The sequence below is a fragment of the Crocodylus siamensis genome, chromosome 12 (assembly GCF_052110815.1).
Source record: "Crocodylus siamensis isolate JL-2025a chromosome 12, ASM5211081v1, whole genome shotgun sequence".
NCBI classification, from domain to species: Eukaryota; Metazoa; Chordata; order Crocodylia; family Crocodylidae; genus Crocodylus; species Crocodylus siamensis.
This window is the reverse complement of record NC_143406.1, coordinates 48,735,892-48,747,146: the sequence shown is the minus strand read 5'-3', so window position 1 is coordinate 48,747,146 and position 11,255 is coordinate 48,735,892. Positions and strand designations below refer to the sequence as shown.

At 54.4% G+C, this 11,255-nt stretch overlaps 1 protein-coding gene across 1 annotated transcript in view; it reads right to left on the bottom strand.

Annotated features, from left to right (window-relative positions):
* The window catches only part of NHERF2 (NHERF family PDZ scaffold protein 2), a 74,534-nt gene that overhangs the window by 4,452 nt on the left and 58,827 nt on the right, over nt 1–11,255 (bottom strand). The window contains exons 3-6 of the mRNA XM_090024729.1: nt 9,361–9,540; nt 4,410–4,563; nt 2,202–2,245; nt 1,462–1,524 (exon numbers count right to left, since the gene is read on the bottom strand). Coding sequence (XP_089880855.1) covers nt 1,462–1,524; nt 2,202–2,245; nt 4,410–4,563; nt 9,361–9,540 — 441 coding nt within the window. The remainder of the gene's footprint in view (nt 1–1,461; nt 1,525–2,201; nt 2,246–4,409; nt 4,564–9,360; nt 9,541–11,255) is intronic.

Below are 11,255 nucleotides of genomic sequence, written 5' to 3'. Positions count from 1 at the left end.
AATTTCCCTTCTTTATGGTGTTTTAAGTTGAAGGACAAAGATGGAAGCACCCAGAATCGTGGCACTTCCACCCTCTGGCCAACGTACGGCTCCATCCGGACAGAAGCGCGTCAGGCCATAGCAAGGCCGAGACAGACGTTTTGAGCATCTTTTGAAAGGGCCCTGACCTCTGACTCACAGCAGTGGGTTTTAAAGGATGTTATAAAGCTAATCTACTTCCTTCACTCCCGGCCTCACCGGGATCACCGTGGGCCTTTCGTTCAGCTCAGGCATTGCTGCCAGTTATGGGGCATTGCTCCAGCCCGGGGTTCCCGCGCCAGAGGAACAGGCCCGTGGGGGACGAGCCAGGAGGTCCCGTCCAGCCCCTTGCTCCCATGAGCAGCCCTCTTCGGAGCTCGTTGAGCCGCAACCTAAAACCTTGCCAGGCTTTTTTTTGTTTTCCTCGTCCAAATAAAAAGTCCTACAGGAAAGCTACTAACAGCCCCTGGTCTGTTGCCTCGAAAGCTGCTCCTGCTCCCCTGCCTCGGTTTCTGCTCCCGTCGATTCTGCCAATATACCAACACTTAAGGTCTCGAGCTTATAACATCTCCTTTTATTCTACCCCTTGTCACATCAGTACTGCTTCGTGCTACCAATTAGCCGCTCCATATTTCCTCCTCTGCCTTTCGCCTGCCCTGGGTGCAGACTGTGCCCAGACTTGGGTCCTGGCTGTCCCTGGCACACTAAGATAAGCCGGGGCGTAAGCTGTTTCACACCTGGGGCTGAGCTCAGTGAACCAGTGACATCACAGTCATGCACTGGGATCCTTGCAAAGCTCGTCCGTATTAATGCAACATCTGCCGCTGCTGGCAGAGGCCCCGCGAAGCCAGCAAGCTTTCCTGCCCCCTGACAGAGCCTGGAAGGAATGCACAGTTTGGACTCCAGCGCGGGCAGCCAGCGGCTCACTCGCAAGAGGCACAGAGGGTCCAAGTAATTCAAACCCCTCTCTACTCCTTTTAATCAAGCCCTCCACGTTCGTGCTCCTGCACATCATAAAGAAGAAGAAGTTATAGGGAATGTTGTTGTCTTTAAGATTTCCCCCCTTGCATCTGAATGCAGTTAAACTTCTTTGCGTGTGTTTGGGGGGAGGTGTTATTTTGGGTTGAATGCCGTTAGGATTCAAGTCATCTTTGTAGCCTGCATTTCCCCTTCACTTTTCAGCCCAAGGCATCCCAAAGCCCTTCAGAAACTAAGCGTAAAACTTAGAAACTGGGAGACAGCAGTTGTCTCTGAGCCGGATCCTGGCAGCCCCGTGTGATCATTCAGGGCTGCAAAGGGTCTCGGGGAATCCTGCGCTCCAACAGCTGGGCGAATGCAGAGCGGTGGGAGCGCTTACAGGCAGACGTGAACGCTAACACTGGCGATGTAGCGTGTTTTTACGCAACGCGTGTGCGAAGCAAAGCAACAGAGCTTGATTTTTACCTCTGATTCCTTCCCAGGACTTTGGAGATCGCTGTGGGACGAAGATGTGGATCCTCCGTTCAGCTGTGGGAAACAAAAGCATTAATAGATATATTGCACAAGCGGGGAAGAAAAAATTGCTGCGCAGCCTCTTGCCTCACAGGGATGTGATCGGAGCCAATCCTGCCAGGTGGAGAATAACGTCTGGTTTGTCTAAGCACGTGGCCGGGCTGGCTGGAAACACAAAGCGGCTGGAGGAGGGGTTGCAAATCCAAGTGACAAAACAATTCAGATGTTTACTAGCAAACGGCAAATCCCCGAATGCAGGTCGGAGGGAGGCACCGTCCAGCCATGCATCGCCGGCTTCAAGGGAGCTGCACCCACTTACGTCCGGCTGGACTTGGCCCTGCTTTCCCACTATTGTTTAGCAGAGGCTCGGGCTGCGGGAGTGCGGTTCAACAGCCTGGAAGCCGGCCTCCTTTCAAAGCCACCTTGGAGCTAAGGCGGCAGGGGAAGTCATTAAGTTTACTAGATGTTAGCTAACTGAAGCTAAATAAATCTCAGAGCCCTCCTTGAGGGAGGTACCATCCCCCTTTCGAGAAAGGGGCCTGGATAGCCTCTCTTCCTGCATGGCGAGAGCCCAGGAGTCCTGAGCACACCTTCTCCCAAAACACAGTGAGCTGGCAAAGCTGGTCCTTTGATTTGTCTTTCAAAACAGCCGGAGCCTGAGCGCAGCCTATCTGATCAGCAGAAGTACTCACCTGGGTTTGCGGAGACCCGTTGGTAATAGGCTGAGGCAGAACACCTGCGGGCCAAGCAGAGAGAAGGTGCAGTGAGTATGTCAGCAAGACCCACCCCAGAGCCCTTCCCCCCTCAATGGAGCCCCCTTTGCAGGATGTGGGGGTCACGGCATGCCCCACGACTCGCACCCTCGCCTCTTCACCCCCTTGCATCTCTTCTATGGCAACTTTTTCTAACCCCTCCCCACAAAACACATCATTCCATAAATCATTCGGGGCTAAAAGTAGATTAAAAAGAAAAAGCCCTCATCAGATCCAGCATCTGTACACAGTTCCAATGCAAAGCCATTCTTGCTCAAAACCAGACCCTGCTCCGCTCAGAAAACCCCCACACCCGGCCACGTGCTTCACCACCTTTTGGTAGTTTTGCGTTAAAACGCGTGCCCTGGGGGATGGTCCTGCTTTGAGCAGCAGATTGGACTAGGTGACATCCTGAGATCCTGCCAGCCCTCATTTTCTATGATTTCTATTCATTCCTTTCTGCACATTTTCATCACAAATGTTGCCATTATCTTGCACTATTAGCAAATCCCTGTAAAGACAGTGATGATGATGCAGATGAGCTGCTAATCAACCAGGTCCAGCCTGGTGGAAAGGAAACTCAGGAGGGTGAAGACTCAGGCAGTGGAGGGGGACAACAGCTGGGCCAGCCTCGCCAGTCAGCATGCAATACATAATCTCCGTGCAGGCTGGAAGCTTCTTGGGGCAGAAGGTATCTGAGTCGCCACATTTATGACTCGGATCAAGGCGCTACATCAGCACGTCACGTCAGGCCAGCACCTTGGGGCTTTCTGAACTGCTTTAAGGACCCGGGAGCCCAGCTTTCAGGACCCAACCACGTGTGCTGTCCAAAACGGGCTCTCCCTGCTGAATTGCAGTGAATGGCAGCAACCCCAGAAGCAATTTCAAGCAAAAATCCCGAACCCAGGGTCAAGGTGGTGCCAGAGCCCTGACTTACAATGGTGGGATCCATCAACCAAACCCACCCACCTACCCCCCAGGCTTCAGTCTCAGCAACGAGGGGGCTGGCGTTGAGTGAGAGCTCTCTAGTCACACAGCTTGCCGTGACGGCTGCTCTCGGCAATGCGAGCCACATCTCCTCAAATGCAAAACAAGGGCTTCATTATCACTCGCACCAAGCGCTGGGTATCTCTCACGCCATCTCCCGCTTGTTCCAGTTCTGAGCATCTGACACCGTCCTCCCCCCATGCGGCTCTCAGAACGCTTTGACCCGTCTTTTTTGGACAAATCTCTCCACTGAATACTTGAAAGAGCCAAGCGGTGACTTGAGCCAGAATTCAGCGTAGATAAGAAACAGCTGTGTTGAAAAACAGAGCTCTCCATTCAGCCAGCCAGCCAGGAGGAAAATATGTGTTTGGAGGAATGCAGCGATCTCTCCCCAGATGGGAGCCTGCAGGACTCTGGGTCAGATGGCAGATAGGCATCTCTCTTGGCCAATTTGCAATGGCAAGGATAATATTTATTACGGTCATTATTGGGGCTGTCGCTGTCGCATGAAATCTCTTCCTTTGCTTCCCCCCAGTGCTTGCTCTCTGCATGTGTATATGTGTGAGCGTGTGTACTCACAACCAGCCACGTGCTTTCTGCAGGCCAGAAGAAGGGAACAAATTGCACCGCTTGCCCTTCAGGGTCCACTACCAGACCTCTTAGGCAGCTCGAATCCTGCCCCAGGATGGAGCTGGGCTCCACTCTGCCCTCACCTCCCTGGCTTCCTTCGTGCACAGGGCAGTGATGATTTTGGGAACACGGGAATCGCCATGCAGGAGTGGGCCAGCACGATATCCTGCCCCAGACGGCACCCGATGCATCAGAGGAGGGTGTAGAAAGCCCCTGGATGTAGCTAGCTGTGAAAACTTCTGAACTGCAGAGAGGCCACATTCTGCTGGCATCCTGAGCCAGGCAGACTGAGGTCTCTCTGTCTTAACTACCTGACATGCTGCTCATTCACCTCTCCAGCATCCTATTCAGCTCTTTGCCTCGTGGCAGGGAGTCTGCCGGTTAATTGTTCCTGCTGAGAAATACCGGAGGTGTGTGGGCACTCCAGCCATAAAAGCCTGACATCCTGAAAAAGCCAGTGGGACCTGTGGTCCCAAGTCACCTTTCCAATCCCACCCAAAGCTAATGCAGCTGTGGGGGTCTCGCACTCACCTTTGATGTGCTCCTCCGTTGGGGTGACGCCCAGTTTCTTGAAGTAGTCATCCATTTCGGGATCCACCACGAGGAGCTTGGCTTCGTTCTCCTTGGACTTGATGTGTGATACCACCTCCGAGTGCTTCATGCCTTCCACATTTATCCCATTCACCTGCAAAGGAACAGCCAGGGGGTGAGGGCTTCTAGCCAAGACGCCGATCCATGTGAGCAGCCCTGTTCTCGCGGCATTGGGTCTGAGGACACCTGGCTGCGGGAGAGCGTCCCGGGGAGTTTGCAAGCCCCGCGGTGCACAAAGCAAGCACCCATCTGTGAAATGCGTCATGCTTCCCAGAGCTTTAAACCCAATAGTTTCTTTGGGGCTGAGGCTGCTTCCCAGACCACCGGCCCGCAGGCACCCAGGCACAGGCTCCTCTCCCTTTCCCCAAGCAAGACGAGACCTTCCTTCCCACGTGCCAGGATCAAGAGGTTTCCCCCTCCCTATTCCTCAGCTCCCCTGGGCTTCCCACCTGCATCCTGAACGTGCTCGCTCCCCTGCTCAAGGAAGCAGGGACCTCAGATGCTGACCTTGAGTCTCCCACCAGCTAAGCTGTGCCCCACGGGCTCTTCCCATGTAGCTCCCAACAGGACCGTGAAGGTCTGAGATGGATAAAGTCCATCTGGCCACATCTCTTCTACAGTCCCAGGGGCCACTGCAGCCTTTCAAAGCCTATTTTTACATCACCAAACAGCCTAAGCAATAAAACCCCCATTGCTTCCCTTCAGGAAGACCTCCACAGCCTCCGTGCTCCCGCTCTTGACCTTCCCTTCCCAACACAAGCCGCTGCCTGGTCCTTGCCATCCGCAGGAGCTCTGGAAAGGCGGCACAGCTCCGGGTGGAAGGTGCCCGTAGCTTGCCCATGCTTAAAAACGTGATGCCAGCTTCATGTCAGGGGAAAGGAGTGATGATTTCCTCCCCAGTGAAACAGGGTGGCACCTCCATGTCATAATACGCGGTGCCGTGATGAATTGCTTTCCTTTGTGGGCTGCTAATTGCTGCCTATGAATGAACGCGATACCATTCTCTCTATTATTCCATGCAAAACAGAAGGAACGATTATCATTTCAAGGCATTGTTCTTGGTGCTGAGTGAATCCTCCATTGTCCTTGCTGAAAAGGTCTTGATACTGCAGTCACTCACTGCTTACTGGCACCAGGACCTTCACTTGTTCAACTCAATAACCTATTTTTAGCAATTTTTTCCCCCCATTGTGCTCTTCTCATTCACATCTAAAAATCCAAACCACTGATTCCTCGTCAGCTCTGCCCTTTGGTCCACAGATTTCACTGCAGATGTGTTGATTTAGTCAAAGCAGGAGTACAATAGATGCAGTCAATTATCCCATCATACGTGCGTTCCGGATACCGTTGGTAATGACATTGGTCCATGCCTCTAAAATAATTTAGCTCCTGTGTTACAGTGAGTTCTGGAAGAACTCAGCTATTCGTGACTCTGGAACGGCTATTCGTGCCCGTAACTGCATTTCTTTTTAAAGATCTGGATATTTTTCTAGCCAACACTATCACAGCTGCACATGTATGATTGGGATCGTTTAAATGTCAGGCTTCAGGGTATCAACTGATGGATTGCTTCAGTAGGGCAGGGAGGAATTTTCTAGCTTTACACCGATTCAGATGCTCTGGTCTTTGCATAGGCAGACAAGGTTCTCTGGGCATATCCGATATCTGTTATTAGACCAACTAAAAGAGTCAGAAAAATTCTTCTTTGCAAGCTTTTTCTGCCTGAAGAAGGGTGTTTGTACCTGAAAGCTTGCAAAGAAGGATTTTTCCAAGCATGAGTTGATCTAGTAAAAGGTATCAGATTTACCCAAAGAAACTTGTCTGCCCGTGTCCTTAGACCAACACAGCCACAACCAACAGCCCTGATCTTTGCATGGCCTTTCATATACGGATTGCAACGCTTTCTACAGCCAGTAACACAGTGCATCTTCTGCCTCCTCGGTGAGGCAGCAGGTACCATCTGCCACCTACAGAGCAGGAAACTGAGGCAGAGAGGTGAGAAGTGACCTGGCAAGCATTGCACGCAGCATCAGTGGTGGAGCTGGGAATATGGTCAACGAGACCCGACCTGCAGCCATCTCCAGATGCCCTCCAGGGAGGCTGCATAGCTCCGAGTGGGGTTTTCCTGTCCTCTAAAGCTTCAAAGCCTTGCTCCCTGCAAAAAGCAGGATTCCAGACTAGACAGGTCAGGGTGGGCCTGGGATCCCCGTCCTTTCCCTGTGGCAGGGATGAGGAGCCTCCACCCACAGCACCCTGGCATGTCTTGCTGCATCGCATGAGGGTCCTGCAAATGGGGCCGACCTCACCTGGGGCTGGGGGCAGAGATGCACCAAGGGCTGGGCAGCTCCACACAGCTGGATGCGGGGCCAGCATTGAAGCTCAGCTTCCCCCTTGGCTTGCACGGACATGGCCCATCTCTCCTAACCTGCCGTGGAAGGCTGCGGCCAGTCCTGCGGGAACCCAAGCACAATCTGTAGCTGGAGGAAAAAGCAAATCCCTTGGGCTTTTTGCCTCAGCTCCATCTCCTAGCAACCCCAACTGCCCTCTTTCCCAAGCCAGCACTGGGCACCGCGGTGCTCAGAGAGAGCGCCTGGCTTGCTAGCCGTGGCTGCTTTCTCCGCTCACCCCGCATTCAACAAACCCAGCGGGTAGCAGATGGGGAGGAGCGGGACACGGGGGATTTGAAACAGGGGACCCTGCCGGCTTGGCCGTGCAAGACAAAGCCCAGAGCAGCTCCCTCCTGCCGGCCCTCGGACTCCGTGCTGGCCCCGGAGCTGTTTTGCATCAAATATTTATTTAAGCCCCGAACAGCCAGCGCGGCATCAGGTTTCTGCATTCTCCAGGTCGCCTCTTGCCTCTTTGTGCGCGCCGGGGGCCGTGCCAGGGACGGATAAATAAATGATCAAATGCTGCCGAGTGACATAACGTTCGGCCCCCAAGTGCTGCCCCAGCCGGCCCCCCCCCACGCATCAAACATCTAGCTGCCAAAAGCCAGCACGTTCGGGCCTGGCGTGGGGCAGGTGGCAGGCGGGGGTCACTGCCAGCACACGCGCTGCCCTTCTAGCAGCATGTCAAGTCCTGGCCACAGCATCCAACCCCCCCCACCCTAACTGTGTGCCTTCCAGCCCATGCCTCTGGCTTACTCCGTGCAGAGGCAGGCCCCAGCTCAGCAAAGCACGCCGGAGCTCCCAGGGAAGTCAGGAGATTTATTTGCAAGAGTGGAGCTGGGCAACTGCTCTGCTGTGTCGGGATCTCCATGCGCACCTCTCCCTCCCTCACTCCTCCATTCCCAGGGCTTTGAAATGGTGCTTCCTCTCCTGGTAGGCAGCACAACAACGCTGCCGATCCGGAGAGTGCTGGCAAGCCTCCGCTCTTCCCCCCGGCCTGCAAGGCAGTGGCGTGCAACACAGTACTGGCAGGGAGGATTTCAACAAACCCCCTGTGCGCTGTTCCAGCCCAGTACCACATCCCGAGGTGCCACGGCAACGTACGCTGCTGCTGGCGTGTCTGCTGCGGGGCAACAGACAGGGCTCTTTACCTGCACGGCACCGAAGTGCCGTCAAGCCTGCGCATGGCTTTGGAGGCTGCAATTATTACACAGCCAAATTGCACAGGTTGCACGGAAGGCCTGACGGGAGGGGAAGGTGGGTCTCCATGAGCTTCAAGGGTTTCTGTTCCCACTGCAGCATGCTTGTCGCGCCGCAAGGGGTGAGGTTTTTACCGACCTCCCACACAATCCACAATTTCAGGTTTTGTGAGTTATTTGCAAGGCTGGTTGCTACGGTTCCCAATTCCTCTCCCATTCCCGTTAAGCAGCTAGCTCCCAAATGTCAACCCCAGAGGTGGCTGCAAGTTAGTAGTGGCTAGTAGGCTAAACACAGGACACAATTCCTATCCCCTGTTCCTGGCTGCTTTAAGCTTCACTTCATTCCTGCCATTAAGAACCGCTGTAGGAATGGTCCCAAGCAGAGGGGACGGTGCTGGCCTGCTGCCCATCTCCTACCAAGTGCTTTGGGTTTTCGGGGGATGGAGGGGACCATGCGTGGTGTAGTGGGAAGTGCATACCAGGGCCATCCAACTGCTGAAACTTGCAGCTCCTTCCCAAGCTTGACAAAAAAGGGGCCACTCAAGTGCAGGGACCCCACAGGAAAGCTAGTGCCTCCGGGGCTGAGGGAAGGAAAACACCAGCACTGAGGGAACAAAAGCCCCACAGCATCCCTTACCAATCAGCTCTTGCAGGGCAATTGGACTGCAAGAGCTAGATGAAGGCTGTAGCTAACGAGGTCCCTTCGAATCGGCAGCAGTGATTAAGCCTGGCTGATTAACCAGACACGGCGTTGATCCATGGAGCAAGGCAGGGTCCCTCCGCAGGACTGCAAAACCTCTCACTGGGTGGCCCTGCCACAGGCTGCCAGGCCCTTTAAAGACCCAATTCGTTGACCAGAGACCTCTCGAGAGCAGAGGAAAGGCCTTGCAGGAAGGCAATGGAGCAGGACTTGGAGTTCAGCCTCCAGTTCTGCTCTCAACCCGCTGCGTTCCCCTGGGCCGTGGCACCCACTAGCCCACGTATCGAACGGGGACACCACTGACGCTCCTCAGAGAACAACTGTGCTTGGGACATGCAGCACATTGGGGAGCGGTTAGACGTGGAAGCTGGCGAGATCCTTTCCTGTCTGTGATCTGGGTCCTGATGAGCTGCTGTTTTGGTCATGGGCACCAGCCAGCACAGAGAGCAATGCTATCAGCCCAGAAGCCCAGGCTGGCGGGCAGGGAGGTGTCAGCACCGTTGGCGCACATGCGACGCATGCGTGGGTGCAAGAACAAGGAAGCCCCACGAGACAACAACACTTCCCACGGACCCTGGCCCACCAAGAAGTTGCCCAGCTCTTACCTCTATAAGCTTGTCCTGAGGCCGGAGTCCTGCTTTAGATGCTGGTGAATCTGGGTCCACGGAGCGGATGAACTGCCCGGGTCGGGACTTTTCACTGTGCAGGTTGAAGCCATAGCCGTTGGGGCCTTTCTTCAGGTGGCAGAGGCGAGGGCGTGACTCCTTCATTTGTCCGTTTACATCCTGCCAAGAAGAACACACACGCTACCATGACAGGCTTGCAAGGGCTAGGGGTTATTTGGTTGTTGTGGGGTGGTTGTGTTTTTTAAAGCAGATGCAACAATAGAGACAAACACAGTAAGGAAACCACCTATCTGAGGAACTGTCCTCCCTTCCCAGCCAGACGGGGCAGAGCGGCACATGGATTTCCTCTCATTGAGTCTATTTTAAAAAGCCAATTGTCCAAATCCATTCTGACAGCGGGACAAACCCATGCATTTCCGCCACAACAACGGGCCAAATGAAACACGCCCTTTTGCTCACAACCCCCTGACCAGGACCAAGCCAGGTGGGAGGGAACAAGAGGCCACGTGCAGAGCGCAGGGTCCGAGGGACAAGGTGGTTGCCACCATGAGTGATTTGAAGTTGTGTCCGGCCCTTGGTCCCCTGACGCCAGTGGGCAGCACATGGTGCCCAGGTCTTCCCTCTGCATAGCTCCCATCGTCGGGAAGGATCCAAAGAAGCAGCTGGTCCACGCGCTGGGGCCATACGACGATGACAAGCTATGCGGTAGCTCGGGGACCTTGTCCAAAAAACTGGGGATACCGAATTGGGCATCAACTGCTCTGAAAAGGGCCAGATAAGGAATATGGACCTCAGTGGGGCTCCATGCCTAATGTGGGAAGGTCTTTGGAAGCAACCAGGGGCACTTGGTGGCTTCATTTCAGATGCTGGTGCAGGCCTCCCCCAGCTGTGCTGGGAAGCTTGACTGAGAGCTGCTACAAGGGCAGGGGCTGCGACTCGAGTGCACCCCCTTGCACGTGCTCCCTGTGCAGCTGGTGCTGGGGAAGCCTTTCTGCTGCAGGGAAGCAAGTGCCAAGCCTGGGACGGGGAAGCTGCCCAACAGCTCATAAGAAAGGGCACGCCGGGGCAGGGAGGGATAGAGCCCCAGCTCCTGGAGGCCTGACTCTATTCCTGGCTCTGCAGCTGACCGCCCATCACTTAGCTACACTGTGCCTCAGTTTCTCCAACTTCAAGGGGCACCTAACCCTCCCCTTGCTCAGAGAGGGTCTGGGGAGCACCACACCATGGTATGTCTGCAAATACTTCAAGGTTTTGGGCTCGGGCAGAAGCACAGACAGCAACACCAGGTTTCGGGCAGGGACAATTTATGGTTTTATGTTCTGTAGCCCGAACACGGTCAGACCCTCAGTTTGGCCTCTTGCAAATAAAACAAACTATGGTCGGATAAAAAGTAAGTTGGGGGACCATGATCTGGAGGGACTGAATTACCATACAGAGGCTTTCTGTAACAGCATCACCCCTGCCCCAGGCCAGCCAGCAGACACCGCAGCTTTGACTGCATCTCCTACAAGACGGGAAAGAGAAAGCCCTGATTCAGGACGGGCAGTCGCTGAGCCGCAGAGAGGAAATCACAGGCTGGAAGGCCCCTCAAGACGCCACCCAGGCCATTCCCCAGGGCTCAGACAGGATGCACAGAGCTGGACCATCCCCAGAAGAGACCCGGCAAATATATGCTTTACCTCCCAAAAAGGAGACTCTCCAACCTGCCTGGGAAGCCTCTTCTGGCACTTTAATACCTTACAGTTAGAAACTGCTGCAATTAAACCTATTCCTTCCCATCCCTCCCCGAAAGGACGTGGTGATTGCTGCCCCTGTTAAAACACCTCTTCCACGCTGAAAAACTTGTCTTGCCCCCGTCAGCCTTCTCCTTTCTG